This window comes from Pogona vitticeps, chromosome 14 (assembly GCF_051106095.1).
Source record: "Pogona vitticeps strain Pit_001003342236 chromosome 14, PviZW2.1, whole genome shotgun sequence".
NCBI lineage: Eukaryota > Metazoa > Chordata > Lepidosauria > Squamata > Agamidae > Pogona > Pogona vitticeps.
Window position 1 is genome coordinate 18,095,723 of NC_135796.1, and position 15,430 is coordinate 18,111,152.

The window sequence follows — 15,430 nt, forward strand, 5'->3', positions numbered from 1 at the left end:
CACCTCTGTGGCAACAGAGAAACAGGAAGGGGGCTGTGGAAGAGCAGGGGATGTGCGTACACATCTTGGAGGTCTGTGTCTTCTCAGACCTCTAGGAATGGCTTGTCCCTGCTTTATGAAAACGGGGACCATGGAGAAATGGAGAATTTAAAGAGGTGAGATTGTGAGTGAAGAGAGTTTTGTGGTAGAGGAAGATGTTCACAGCCACGGAAAACATGGGCTTCCGAAAGGAATGCTGATGATTTTACCCACACGAAAGCCAGAGCATCTTGAGGAGGCTTTAGCCAAAAACATCCACCCAACCATGGTATTCTCACCCTTTTATCCTCCAGAGTTTTTTTTTCCAGTTCAGCTCCCAGACGAACTGGTTGGCAAGATTCCATGGGGTGAACCCACAGCATTGGGGAGGGAAGAGTGTGCCATCACCTTAGAAGGTGGGAGCCTTCGTGTCTGCTCTCCCGTTTTCAACCGGTCAAACGCCCGGGGCCTACCTGATCGTGTCCATCTCGTGCCAGGGCAAGCTGCTGCTCTACCTCCCCAACATGGCGGGTGGCCTTGGCAACCTCGGCTCTCTCCAAGTCCCTCTCGGCCAGGAGCTGCTCGATGTGCTGCTGTTTCTCTTTCAGCGCCTCCTGCAGAGCGGTGGTGCCTGAAATTTTCCTTGCGTACCGTGAAGATGTTTCTGTCAACTTGGAGGATGAGATAATTCATTTTTAAAGAGGCCAGCTTCCACTGAAAAAGCATACGAAAGCGCACTTTCGTTCTACGTACATCAACGGGCTATTTAATTACGTTTTAACCAGTGTTAACTCTGCACACATTTACTGGCTGATTTTCCAAAGAGGTACTAAAACCAGCACTGGGGGATTGGGGGGGGGAGAGAGGAAGGGAAGCACGGTACATAGAACAGCCCCCATGATCTAGCTGGGGCGGCATAAGACAACCTCATTGCAAAGGTACTGTTTCTGCCTCGTGTAATGGGATACATATTGCATATTCTGTACTGTATAGCCTTCTTATCTGATCAGATAAGCAGGGAAAGCTGCAGCCCTAAAATGTTTGCCTATGTTCCTCTGAGAAAGGGCTATGGTCAGCAACCAGAAGCAAGGGCAGCTAGCCACCAGTGCAAACAGCAGCCACGAAACCTGCGTGGCAAGCCAAGGACTTCAGTGCTGACACTGCTGCCTCTCTGTTCCAAGCTGTACTGCCCACTTGTTTCCAATTGCTAAGGGGGATGAAGAAAGAAGCGTTATGTTGCCTCTGTCATCACACTCAAACCAGAACACCCTGGGCTGCATCAGAGAAAAGGCATCAAGGGCAATGGGGGTGGGTGGTGGGTGGGATACAGAATGGGAAGCTCTCTTGCAGCCCCCTTCTTCCAGGCTGACACCTAAGCTGGGTGGCGTAGACTGCCAACACATGTAGTGGAAGGAAACAGCCTTTTAGGACTTCTGGTTTTGGAAAATGACTTACGGGCTGGGGATGTTTTTTTTTTTTTTTTAATGCAGCCCTCCCGTAAAAGCTTCCAGGAGGGGTAATTTGCCTTTTTCTTTTTCCCCAGGGGTGGTGGTGGGGAGAAGAGAACAAGGCATCTGATGGGACAAGAGAGGGGCCAAACTTGGCCTACTTCAGGTTTAAGCGAATAACTATCACATTTAAAAGTGTGTTAAGAATATGCAGGCCATATAGGCAAATATTTTCGGGAGCCATGATCATTTATGAAGCACAGACAACACGGAGCTGTCTGTTTAAGGGACATTTCACATATCATTCTCTGTGCATTATGTGTGAAACGCTCTTTAAACATGGCCCTCTAATGCAAACTACTATCCCTTTTCTATTCTACGCTGGCTCGTGGCGTAGAGGTTTAAACTGCTGCACTGCAGCCAAAACTGTGCTCATGACTTGGGATTCAATCCCAGGTAGCTGGCTCAAGGTTCACTCAGCCTTCCATCCTTCTGAGATCAGTAAAGTGAGTACCCAGCTTGCTGGAGAGGGGGGCAATGTGTAGCTTGCATAATTAAATTGTAATCTGCCTGGAGAGTACTTTAAGCGCTATGGGATAGTTATATAAGCGGCAAGGTGCAAGGTCTCTTTAAAGTTGTGCCACAACGCTCACACGAAGCAAGGAAGAGAGGAAAGGTATGCATGAAGAGTTGTGTAGAAGTTCCCTGTAGCCCCAGGGTGGCTCTTGGCAGAGCTACAGAGCTGGCACATGGTGCTCCTAATCTATACAACACAGGCAGAAGGGTGAAGGCGGCTGAGAGTCAGACAGCCTAAAAGGAGGCACTTCATTTTGGAGAAAATAGCAAAAAAGGCTCGTCTTGGCTTTCTTATTCAATTGTTCACTTCAGTAGTTTGAGAAAGGAAGTGAACGTACCTGCATAGCAAGGCTCTTAACGCAGCAATCAGAAGACAGAAAACAAAACAAGTTTGAACAGAAACATAAGCCGGGCCGCAAATTAAACTTGGAGCCTGAACAGAAGAGTCGCTTCTTAAACTGCTAAGCACTTTTTTGACACGGGCGCTAGCCAAAAAAAAAATCGCCCCACTTCTGTTAAGACAAATAATTTGCTCAATTACTCAAGTCAGCCAAAGATCACACGCAGCAAAAAGTCCTTTGCCAGCCCCTACGGAAAACAAGTACTCTTAAGGTACCCCTTCTAGAGATTTCAGAGAGATAAAGACCTCCAGCCGCAATCCTGACCGTCTTCATCCAAGGACTTATCTTACCAGGATCCAAAGGATTATTAAATGGATTAGCAAAGTGAATTTTTTCCCAGTGCTGTGAATTTCATTCTGAAGTGTCAAACGAACATAAAATCAAACTACTCAAATGTATTCCAGCAGGGAGAACACTGCTACGTACTTCTGAGGAGAAGACACTGGAAGGATTGGTTCCAACACCTCAGATGCTCAAACCACACAGCCAAAATATTATTTATGAATGGGCAACCTCTTCTCTCAACATTATTATTATTAAAAAATTTTGGCTACATTCAAGTTGCTGTATATCTTGGTAAAAAGTTCTGTCCACTCTATTAAAAACATGTTAATATCCTGGTTCCAAACTTTACTACAAGGCTCAGGAGATTGTTTCTATTCTAATAGCCAGCATGGACAGCGGCTATATGAGGTCTGATCTATGATTTTGGGCTCAGTTTCAATTTATTACCCTTGAGGGGCACGACTTGCAAGTTTCCATTTGCTGCGGGTGATCCAAGATTAGGATATTAAAAGTTTAAGCATCTAATCTACACTTAGTGAAATGTTAAACTGATACCAACTCCGTACTGGTACATTTCTTACAAGAAAGCTAAGGTTAACTTGAAGGAAAAGAAAGATGCTTTACCACCATAAGCATATTTATAGATTGAGATAGCAACAGTAATTGATATTGGCCAGTTCTACACTATTACGATTACTGGGGCAAAGAATCTGGAAAATACTTTCAAAAAAAGTCTGCAAATACATTTCATCTGTAAGACACTCCCATCTCTATTCTGCCCAATAATTTATCCTTTGAATTAGAGCAGTTATACTACAGATATACACGGTGTAGTTCTATGCATGTTTACTTAGAACAAAATCCCAGTGTACAGGTATTTAATGAAACTTACTCCCTAGTAAATGTGCTTAAGGCTGCCACCCACACCTGTTATACGTGGATGGAGCTTGCTTCCAAGTGGAATTCAGTTACAACATCAGATGCCTTCTGGAAAAAGTTATAATGCAGATCCCACACATTTAATTTTAAAAAATGCATTTACTAAACACCTGATGCGTAGGCCTCTTTCTTATTTCAGGTAACAAATTGTTAGCTTGAGTTAAATGTTAATCATACAAGGTTAGGAACCAAACAAATTCTTCTATTCTTCAGGGCTAGCTAAGTTTTTTTTCATGCATGCTTTCAGCGAAGAAGGAGACGAGAAGAGAAGAGACGGTCCGGATTTCCCCCCTACCCACCCACCTTGCACAGTCTACACGATCCGCTGTTTTACGAAAACTGACCGTAGGCCACGTGCGGTGCCCACTTCTGCTCAGGGGATGCAAAGCATGCAGTAAGAAAAGAACCTTACTAGTCCTGTACGACTCGGCTTGCTGCTTACGGATGAGGCCACAGAACTCAAGGAGCTGAGAGAAGAGGCACTTGGGCTCCGTTTCAAGCTCAAAGGTGTCGGGATCGCTTTCCTGACGGTCGTTTTGGCTTTTGCTGGCGTCGTCGACGGGAAGCCGATCTTGGTGACTTTATGGACGGGCGCAAACAGGCCGTACTTGGGCTGGCACTGGAAGTACCTGGGAGGGCAAAGGAGTGCATCCGGAAAGCTAACGTCATTCCCGCAGCTAAAGACATTCCCTCCTTACACACCATTCAATGACCTGCGACACAAGCAGAACTACTATTGAGTCAGTACCTTTATGGTCTTATACAGTCGTGCCCCGCTTAACAATTACCCCGCATTACGACGAATCCGCTTTACGACAATTTTTTGTGATCGCAATATCTATCCATCCATCCATCCATCCTATAGGTTGTACAAACTATCAACACACATGGCTGCTGCGTGTTGAAATGCTCAGCAAGTGTGGAAGCAAATGATCATCATCCCAATGTACTCAGAATTTCTCAGGGCATTCTATAAATGGTTTATAGGGCTTATTCTTCCCTCTCCCATAACTCCAAGGTACATCCTTCTTTAAAATCAGAAAACATGGCAGGCTTAAATGAATCTTCTGAGCTGCACGCAGGAGGCGGAGTTATCGTATGCTTTGAGAAACAGTTTTCGAAGGGTAGCCACAAGCAAGTCAGGAAAAATTCAGATGAAAATGTATATTCCAGAAAGGGACATGTCTAAATCTTCTTTCAGAACATGGGACCCACAATACAGTGGAGATCTGGAATGGCTTCATCGCGGAAGAAGACAGGAAGCCCTATTAAACTCCTATAAAGCATACTATTTCTCCATTATTATCCACACCTTGGAAACTGGGGCAGGTATCATTTCCTATTGATTTGGCAGTTGAGGTTACAGACTGGCTCTGATTTGACACACCTCTTCGAAGGCATGAAAGCATCATGAGGACCTAATACTTAGTTGACCTCCTGGGTGTGAACTCACCTTGTTCCAGCCACTGCGCCATCGTTCTTTCCCAGGGGTTCATCTAATTCAACGCCACACCACTCTCCCTTAGCAAAGTCAGTTTCTCCCAGGAAGCGGACTACACCGGCTTTAGTACCCCCAACCTAGTTTAAGGAGAAAGAGGGAATGAAAACACTTATTGAATGGAAAGGAAACAGCACAAGGCAGACACACAAGAACCAAATTAGAAGCAAAATTACTTTAAGCTTGCAAGAACGGCAGCCCTCACTGAGATCTTACCCAAAAAGTAACTACTCAGGAAGTCTGTTGCATTCCACAAACTGAGCTATTTTAGGCATTGCTTAAAGCAAACCAAATAAACAAACAAATAGCCTGTCACACTTGCCAACAAACATACTAGGCAGGAAACATACCCTTTTGCCTAGAGTGAAAAGTGTAAAAACAAACCACCCACAGTAGCAAAGAAAATGAGTAATACAGAAAGTCTGTAAGATAGTTTTACATGAGCGTACGAATGATTATTCTTAATCTGTGGATATTCAAGGGTAGCTGCCATGAGGCTTTTTATGTTCACAGCATCAACCATAATTGGAATTTGATTGAGGTAAAATATACAGAATAACTTGAAACTTGTTTTCATGTTTTTACTGAAAACAGGAAGCACCTCTTTGCTAAATGTTCCTCACAACATTATTACTGCTGAGGAAATGATCTTGTACTTATGTCAATTATTGACTTAAGAACATCAGCAAGCCAAGGTGATATTCTAAAGAAAGTTTAGTAAAGTTATGCTTTTCTTTCGGATGAGCATTTAAACACCTAGTTTTCTCCAGACTGGTGCCATTTCATATGTTTTGACCTACAATTGCCATCATCCCTCGACCATGGATCACTCTAAGGTTGCTAAGAGTTACAGTAAAAAAAAAACCTTAGAAAGGAAGTTGGGAAAGGCTAGAACCGCAAGAGTAAACTGACTTACAATCCTGAAATTGACTTACAATCCTGATTGTGGAGGTGGAACCTGTCTCAACACGAGAGGGCTACAGAAATTGCACCTGTACCTTCATGATAACATGTTCACAAAGCTTGCAAAACCAGTGATGCTACTTTTCTCCCTGAAAGCCTGCTCTGTTAGCCTTATTTCCAAAACCTCAACATCACTTCCATTAAATGCAGAAACTTGAAGAGCCAAGCACGTACTCCGCCCTGAAAGTAATTAACATTCTGCACAATCGGAATCCAAACCATGAGTCAAAGAAAACAGAGGTCTGTAACCTATATGCATTTTGTGCGGTTTATTGTGCTTTTCCCTCACTGTTGTTTTTTTTCAATTTTCATTCTATTAGTAACTGGAAGAGGCAAGGGAATTTATGAGCACAGAAACGTCACCACTTAACACTGGAAGTCTTATCCAGATTCCCAAGTATTTATTACTATAAAGAGTGAAAACATTCCTTAAAAACCAAAACAACCTCAAAGGTGGGATTCTCTGGAGGTTGACAAGCAGTAACAAGTTATATGTTACACATCAACACGTCTGCCTTTTTAAATATTTTAAATGTCCTAAATGTTTTTATGCAAATATTTTTTATGCTTTGAGTGAATGTTTATTTGTATCTTTTTTGTTGTTGTTTCCTGTTCTGTTACACTGTATTTTAATTATGTGGTTTGTGTAGGTTGGAAACTGCCCAGCGTGGCTTTTAGCCAGATGGATGGTATAAAAATGAAATCAATCAATCAATAAATCAGTTTTTTTGTGGGTTTTTAAGTCTTTTTTTGGGGGGGGGCTAAGCTCTTACAGAACCTCAGCATATTCACAGTTCTGGGGCTGTTTCCATTTGCCAATGGCTGGTAGAGAGGGCCTCTTTTCTTTTAATCTTTATGCAGCAATGGAATGGGCAGAAGAGAGAAGACGGTGAAGCGTTCCCCTCTGGCACATGGTTTAATTCGGTCCTTTGGAAACCCTAAGTACTGTATACTCGGTACAAGGCAGAATCTGACAGCATTGTTTCTTCCTCTTCTTAGACTACGTCCCCCATAAAGCCCACAAGCCAGTATAGCCACAGGCTTTGCTCGTTGTGCAACTATGGGACCTGTAGTTGAAAAAAAGGAACATGAACCAAGCTCTGAGGCAGACAGTCCAGCCAGGGACCTCCTCTGAAACCAGATCGCTGTCCTAGACAAACGTTTAAAAGGCAGTGCCAAATGCAGAGTTCAAACGTATTTAACTTTGCAACCCAGAAGTTTTAACTGGAGTTTTTTTTTTAAATCCAGCCATTCGTCACAACCAATTTTTCCCCTCTCTGAAACATGAATTTTTATAGGGTTATAACCTGGTCCTTGGAATAAAAAGGACACCAGAAAAAGGCACACAAGTGGATTTGAAAACACTTCAAATTAAGCATAATGGCAAAATGGAAGAGAGGAGGCCAACCTATGTCGAACCAGCTCTGAGAATCAGGCTGGCTTCGGGCCTTTTGCTAGGTAAGAGAAAAAGCCTTTCCAAACCTTAAATAACAGACCCTTGGTGCATCTGGCCCTATACTGCTGACACTGATGAGCAGCAAAAGGTCCCCAGAGTTCGAGGCAGGATTCTTTCCCATCTTTATCTGGGGACACAGGGAATTGAACCTGGGGCCTTCCGCCCTACCCCTTAGCTACTGCACCTTATTCTTAAACAAAAGAACAAACAGGGGCTATACAGTGATACTTTTGAATCAGGTGAAGTTTCCTGTCTGAACCATTGTTTCTCAAAAGTTTACGAACATTCATGATCTAAACTTTGTTATTTTAGAAATACAATCAGATCTAAATGACTTTAATCGCGGGTTGATTTACTTAAAGATGGGCCATATAGCTCAGAGTGATAGGTCAGGGTTTCCTCCTCTCACCTGTTTTCCTAAAAAGTTAACTTGACAAATGTGCCCAAAACCAAGGGCAATGTTAGAATAATGCCGTTAAAATAGCTGCACTAGTGACCTTCAGTCTTATGAAGAGAGACTGCTGAAAAATTGAAGAGCAGAGGGGGTCTGCCAAATCTTTTTTTAGCAGAGTATGACAACTCCACACAATTCAGGAAGGATGATGTAAAATAGTAATGAGCCAAAGCAGTTGATCTGCAGATCACTGGAACTTTTTTTTCCCCATGTTGGGGAAGGGCAGTATAAAGAGAGAAAAAGAGAAAGCACAGTTCCGTACTCTGTTGGCTTTTTCAAATCATGAGCCCAGATAAGTCCGTGATTAAATATCCGTTGTCAAATTCAAAGAAGGAACCCATTTGTTCCCATTGTGGAGTTTAGGGAGATGTTTATCTCCCTTTTTACAAGCAAACACATAAAACGCTCCCTGATGAGAGCAAATGGCATCAACGTGTCCAGCTCTAGACACAACCATCTTTTAAATTCTACTGCAGCAGAACATAGCACTGAATACAACCAACACAGCATCCGCTTCCCTTTAATAAAAGAAAGGAAACCAACAACATACAGCATTCTGTATACACAGACGTGCTACAGATTAAAAAACAAAAACAAAACCCACACTCTAGGTTGTGTGCTGAGAGGGATAGACCACTATCTTTGTGTGTTTATCCCTGGATTTATTCCCTCAATGCACGAACAGCATTGTAGTATAGTAGACAAAATGCTCAGCATGGATCCAAATCCATATTAAACCCACCAAATGCAGAGATGACCTGTCAGAAACAAGAGGGAGGAACCACTGGAATAGTTCACAGAAGGAAACTGACAGAGAAATGACTCCCTCGCCATTCCATAATTGCAAGCAAATCTGGTTTGCAACATTTTGTGAACATCTGGCCAGATGCTGCTGTTGCAGCTATGTAATTCATCTACTATATAGGAGTAGGAGACATTTGTCAAGTGTATTGAAACCGTGCAGGACACAGTTCTGAACCCTACCAGGGATAACCCTGTTTGGCAATTCAACAACTTTAACCAAATCCATCCAGCCAGAAGTGAAGTTAACTGTTCATTTACCACCATCCTCTGCCACTGCAATGTGAAACATATTATGTTTCTGCTGTAGGACTAAGAGATGAGCAATGACAACATAAGAAGCAACCAGATGTGGAAACATAGTGGTTGCAGTCCCCTAGAGCAGTCCTTGACTTGCAATTTCACTTGCTTTCTTGCTTCAATCTCCCTTATACAGTGGGGTCTTGACTTGAGAACTTAATCCGTATTGGAAGGCGGTTCTCAAGTCAAAAAGTTCTCAGGTCAAATCTGCATTTCCCATAGGAATGCATTGAAAACCATTTGATCCGTATCTGCTCTTTTCCATCCATAGAAACTAATGGGAAGCTGCTATTCCGCCTACGACCACTAGAGGGGGATATTTTGTTTCTTTTTTTCTTAGGTCAAGAAAGGTTCAGGGAAGGCAGGGAAAATACAGTCCAGGCAGTACCAGGCAGTCCGAAGACTGTCTCCCAATCCACTCTCTAAACGCTGGGAGGAGTGAGGAAGCAGACAGGCACCCTTTTCACTGGCCAACAGTTAACTGAAAGTTCACATTTTGCACTTTCCCTGCCTCCCACGTGGTTTTTTTTCAGTTCTTAACTCAAATCTAAGTATGTAAGTCAAGTCAATATTTTCCTATGAGAGTGGTTCTTAAGTCAAAATGTCCTTAACTCAAGCCGTTCTTAAGTCAAGACCCCACTGTATTTCAGTCTTATCTCTATCATCTCATTTACCTTAAATTTGCAAAGACAACATGGAAATGGATGTATGTAAGAACACATAAGAATGTTTAGTTTCATTTGTACCCAAACTATCCTGGAAACTGAATGCCTGTAAAAAGATATATGCTTGCTTTCTCACTCTTTGACGCTGACATGAAATCTTTTGCTTTGTACTTACACCAACCATCTTGCGTGGCAGTCTGTTCAGTTCTTTTTTTTTTTAAAGTTCATTTGTCAAATTATAATTTCATTCATCACTTGACAGTTTGGGCCTTTGTCTTCAACCGGCAGCCACCAAAACCGTAACCTAACACCTCAACTTGAAAACTAACTGTATTTTGCATTTCTAGGAAAGAACAGCACGGCTAAGGTTTGATTCCATCATTCTCTTTTTGGATTCGTAACTCTCTGCACGGAAATGAAATACGTGAATAAAACAGTCCCCTGATTTCCTGTGGACCACAAAAGCTTCAAGGCATCTCTGAACAAGATAAAAGCTTCGTGTTCTGCTGAGGTTGAAGGTGAGGGAACATCATAATATCAGCAGCCCTGTTCCCTTCCAAAGGTCTGAGGTGCATCTGATACAATGCCCTGAAAGGCAAACGATTCATATTCCTTTGCTCGATTGCTTGCTTTTATCAAGAAATCAGATGCCCACCTGTTTCTAAGACACCGGATGCAGGAGCAGAACTATCCTGGCCAATCCAGGGCTGCTCATCTTCCAGGAGAATACTGCTTAGCTGGGAACATCACTTGCCCTGAAGTAACACTGCCGCTTACAATATTCATGGCGCCTTTTACATGCAAAGCCTCAAGGGACACGACTTTCCCTGTTGCCTTTTTAGAAAGTGACAAGCATAAACCGAAGGGAGATGTCTTCCCCTCTTTGTAGATACGGATCCTCTAAGAGAGCCGCTACAGCACAGTGTCCGATGTGAGTACCTGAGGTAGAGATGGGGGTTATGTAACCTCCAGACAGTGATCTGCAATTCCTATCAGCCACTGGCTGGTCACTCTATGAGTTGTAGACCAGCAACAGCTGGCCAAGGTGAAGTTGCTCCTTGCTCCTTTAATGCAAAGTCCTCGCAATAAAACCGACAAACAGAGTGGTTCTCATCTGTTCCTAATGGGAAGTGAATTTAAAGGATAGCCCATAGGGCTCCCCATTCCATGTTCTCTGTAATGGGAGATGAATGGTGCTGGAGACATTCAAGGTAAAATTGGACAACTATCTGTCAGGTCTGGTTTGATTTGGATTCCTGCATTAAGCCAGGGGTTGGACTCAAATGGCCTTAAGAGGCCCCCTTCCAACTCCGTGGTTCTAAGAAAACTAAGTTAGGGGCTATTTACTTGTGAGCAATAGATATTAAGAAGTAGGAAAAGTATATCAAATGTCATTCAGGAGCTTTGTATTTCCATACACCAAGAGCCGAGAAAGCAGAAGGGTTTAGTGTAAAGCTTTAACTGCCAATGAGCAAACCTTTAGTTAACCATTTTCTGGAAAAAAAAAAAAAACAAATACAAAAGCTGGGAAGCCACCCAATCGCAGTGCTGCGGGCAAAGAAGTGCATCACTGGGAAGACAATGTGACCGACTAGGGAGGCCCACACAGCTAAGAGATGGCCCCATCTTAACTAGACTGACGGTTGGAAGCTGATCTGTATGAAAATGTCTGAAGACTGTTCACAGGTCCTAGGCCAGCCTTACAGACCATTTTTCTAAATTTACCCTCTTCTTTGGCCCACATATGCGAGACTGGCGCATCTAATAATAATCATGTGCTATCAAGTCCATTCTGACTTGTGGTAACCCCCCCTTTTTTTTTAGAGTTTTCCAGGCAGAAAATACTCAGAAGTGGTTGACTCTTCCCTTCTTCCTCTGGGAGGTGCCCTGGGACTAACAGTGCCGCTGGCCTAAGGCCACCCAGGCTGGCTCTTCTACTCAAAGGAGGCCCAGTGGGAGAATCAAACTCCCAACCTCTGGCTCTAAACCACTGAACTATCCAGACCTCTGTGGCACACCTAGCAAGCCAGAGATCTAGAAGAAACAATATGAAAACACTAACACGGACCACCTGGTGAGCTTCCACTAGACTGTCTGTAAAGCAACAGGGCATTTGCAAATGGGACTACACCATCTACGGACAAAACCTTATTTTCTGCATGGTGTACGGATGCTGCCAAGCACCACATCCTCCCACCAAATTCTTTCCTTGTTCCTGGTGACCTACACTTCGCTAATGCTGCGATGTCATCACACCGCAGACATCCTGACCAGCAGATGATGATAACCTATCACAGGCCATGGACCAGGGAGAACATGATAACCAAGTCACAAATGACAGGGCGATTTCTGTTGCTGACAACTCAGGCAGAAAATGCTGTGCACCAGCTTCTCTCTAGCAGGTCTTCGAGGTTAAGCTATGGCCCAGAGCAGGAAAACAGCCAGGCCTGTGGAGGGTGACAACTAAAATGGGGTTACTTAATCTGTCCAAATAAGTAACAATACGTACCGCAAAAAATAATAATAATTTAAAAAGAGCCATGTCCCTGCTGTCAGGGTGCATAAGATAACGAGTGCCTCTCTTCAAACTGAACCAGCCTGATGGCATTTAAGCTGCCTGAGAGAAGAACATTCAGCCTCCTAACAGCCAGGGTCCTGTCTGGCGACTGTCAAGGCTTATTGGCCTTAATTGCCCTCAAGTCTGAAAAGCAAAATACTTCCAGAAGGTCTGGGTCACCGAATATGGAATGAGAGTTGAAGGCTTCATCATATTGGTGAATGGATTATTCAGCTTTCTGCTGGTGGGTTTCTCTCCACAGGCCTTTGGTCCTTCTAACTTCAATTTAACCGAACAGATTTTGTGGGCTTGACTAAAGGCCCACAACAACTTAGACACCGAATCCCCTTTCACTCCTCCTTCTCAAGTGCACAATGTGATATGCCTAATCCGAGAAAAGAGCAGAAGATGCAAAAGGGTTGGGCGTGCATTATGAAAGTGATTCCCAAACTCTTCTGCTAGAAATACATTGAGTCAGCCACGAAAGGTCCCCGTAAGCCCAAGATATCTATCCACAAAGGAGTTTCTTTATTGAAGCGCTGCATGATTATTCCTTTGAATCAGCCTCTTCTGGAGGCACTCCTGATCCTACCAGGTCTGTACTGGATGCGACTGGATCATGCAATCTTTCCTCCTCTAGAGAATAGCAGAATAACCTGCCCCTAGAGAAGTCTGGCTGCTGCCTACCTCCACCAGTCAGTATTCTGCCTTCCCTCCTTCCTGTCAAAATGTGTGCCCTGATTAGGGATTCATGCACACGGCGACAGTATATATTTCTGGAGAGTGGTATAACTTTGGGGGAATATGCTTCACCATTTTTAATTCAGCAAAAACCGTTCATCAGCTCTCATACTGTGATACTGGGCAGTAAACACAGAATTTTATTACTGTTATTAATCTCACGAATGTTATGGGCCACTCCTCGCTATAAATACAGTAAGAAAAGCAAAGAGAATAAAACACATTGCAGCACAACAATTAAATGTATACATTAAACAGCTATTGAAACGGGGACCACTCTCCTAAATTGAAAGGCTGAGAAGATAACAAAGATACAGGATGGAATGTAAAGGAAGACAACAGCACCAGAGAAGCCTCCATGGGGCGAGAAACCCACATCTCGGCTGCTGCCACCACCGAGAAGGCCCTCTGCTTGGCCATTTTCATCCAGGTTGACATGGAAGTAAGCTTGATCTGATGCCATTTGAAATAATGCTTATATCTGACTGTTTATAGTATATATTACTAGTTAGAGCAGTGGTTCTCAATCCCGAGATGTTCTTGGACTGCAACTCCCAGAAGCCTTCACCACTAGCTGAGTTGGCTAGGATTTCTGGGAGTTGTAGTCCAATAATACCTGGCAACCACTGACTTGAGTTTTTTTAAAAAAATAAATAAAGGATGATCTTACCAAAACTCTGTCCCCCATTTTCAGTTCTCTTTCTCCTTTCTTTAGAGAACCAGCTTCAGAAAGGTTCGATATGGATTCGCTTGCTGTTTTCGACAGATTGCTAACTTGAGAAGCAGGGTGCTCCTTGGCCGCAGGAGGAGAGGTCTTGTGAGGAATACCTGTCGGGGGCAGGGGGGCCGCTGTAGGAGGCGAAGACACGAGGCTAGCAGCTGACACAGAGGTTGGGGAAGTCGCCCGGGAAGCGTACGAAGCCTGCGTACCGTTGGCTTCATCCTCGGCTAGTACTTTCCGCGTTAGCTTCGAGGGCCTCGTAAAGATTCCCCTTAAGGGTTCGCACTGGAAATACCGTACACCAGCCACGGAGCCATCGTTCTTGCCAATGGGCTCGTCCAAAACAATCCCCGCCCACTGTCCTGGAGCGAACTGCGTTTCTCCCAGGAACTGGATAAAGCCAGGCTTGTTCCCATTGACCCAAACTCGCTCCCCAATTCTGAAGTCATCCACAAACTCATCCTGAGCTTCTGAGACGGGTGCAGCCGAGGTCTTCTCGCTGGCGGCTGTCTTCTCCGATGGAGCTGGAACAAAACATAGGACAGAGGGAAGCAAACATTGATTCTGTAGTTACACATGGGTCAAACAGGAGAGCCAACGTCTGCTTTTCTTACTATGGAGCAGGAAACAAGATTTTCCCTGGCATGAGCTTTTGTGGCATGCTCGGTAGTCAGAGGATTCTGAGCATTATCCAAAAGAGTAGCTTTTGAAGCTCTCTCTGTCTGTCTGTGTACATGAACACATATAACTGACCTCCTTTCCTCCCAACTTTTTTCTGACATGCTCTATCCTTAGCAGCTATTAAGTCTTAAGCCTGCATGGGAGAAGGGGGAAGAGACTTCTATAGTAAGGCGATAAAACTCTTCCTTACCAGTGGCAGCAGAAGCAGCAGCTGTTTTCAGTAACACACTTCCTGGTTTGCTGATCTTCGTCGGAGCTTTGAGTCCACTTGGTTTTAACATACTCATCTTCTCATTCACTGTTGCTTTTTCTGTCCCCTCTGTCTGCAGTAACTATCTTTTCTCAAACATGGATGCAGTGTGAGGTTTCAATGCTGCTTGCTGTTGGGTTAAACCTGTATATATATTTAAGAAAAATGAACAATTAAAAAAAAAAGACACAGAGAAAAATAAATATACTTTTTGCTCCTCAAAGGGGCTTGTAAAGAAATGTTTGCACCTAATCCCTACGCCCTCGTTAAGAACAAAGGGAAATTCTCAGAGCGAAATTGCCATTGCTACACTCTGGAAACCTTATTTGTTATTAAAAAATATCCTGACGCTTTCGGACCGATATCCAGAATGTTTGCGACGTTACCAAAGCAGAATTGCTGTTTTCACACAGAGCTTTCCCCAAAGGCCATGACAGGAAAGGGAAGCAGAAGTCTTCACAACATCACAACAGAAAAGATACCTGAAGCACTCAGACAATCCTAGGTGTTTGTCAAGTATTGCAACCTGCCGGTTCGCAGATCATAGAGCCTGCTGAAAACGAGGAGGGGAGAGGGGGAAACAGAAGAGGAGAGGAGGAATCGGCATATGGCACCTACAGAATCAACACTTTCAAGATCTGAACGTTAAAAACCCTCAAGACGTCCCTTGACAGCT

At 43.7% G+C, this 15,430-nt stretch overlaps 1 protein-coding gene across 16 annotated transcripts in view; it reads right to left on the reverse strand.

Moving 5' to 3' along the window:
* CLIP1 (CAP-Gly domain containing linker protein 1) overlaps window positions 1-15,430 on the reverse strand; it is a 74,233-nt gene that overhangs the window by 43,681 nt on the left and 15,122 nt on the right. For 15 of the 16 annotated variants that reach the window (XM_078381801.1, XM_072983264.2, XM_078381798.1 and 12 more), the window contains exons 2-6: window positions 14,695-14,898; window positions 13,773-14,347; window positions 5,121-5,245; window positions 4,080-4,296; window positions 492-689 (exon numbers count right to left, since the gene is read on the reverse strand). In XM_078381801.1, the coding sequence (XP_078237927.1) occupies window positions 492-689; window positions 4,080-4,296; window positions 5,121-5,245; window positions 13,773-14,347; window positions 14,695-14,791 (1,212 nt within the window). In that variant the 5' untranslated portion in view covers window positions 14,792-14,898. Of the gene's footprint in view, window positions 1-491; window positions 690-4,079; window positions 4,297-5,120; window positions 5,246-13,772; window positions 14,348-14,694; window positions 14,899-15,236; window positions 15,395-15,430 lie in introns of those variants that run through there. The other variant, XM_078381795.1, reaches the window with a different exon arrangement.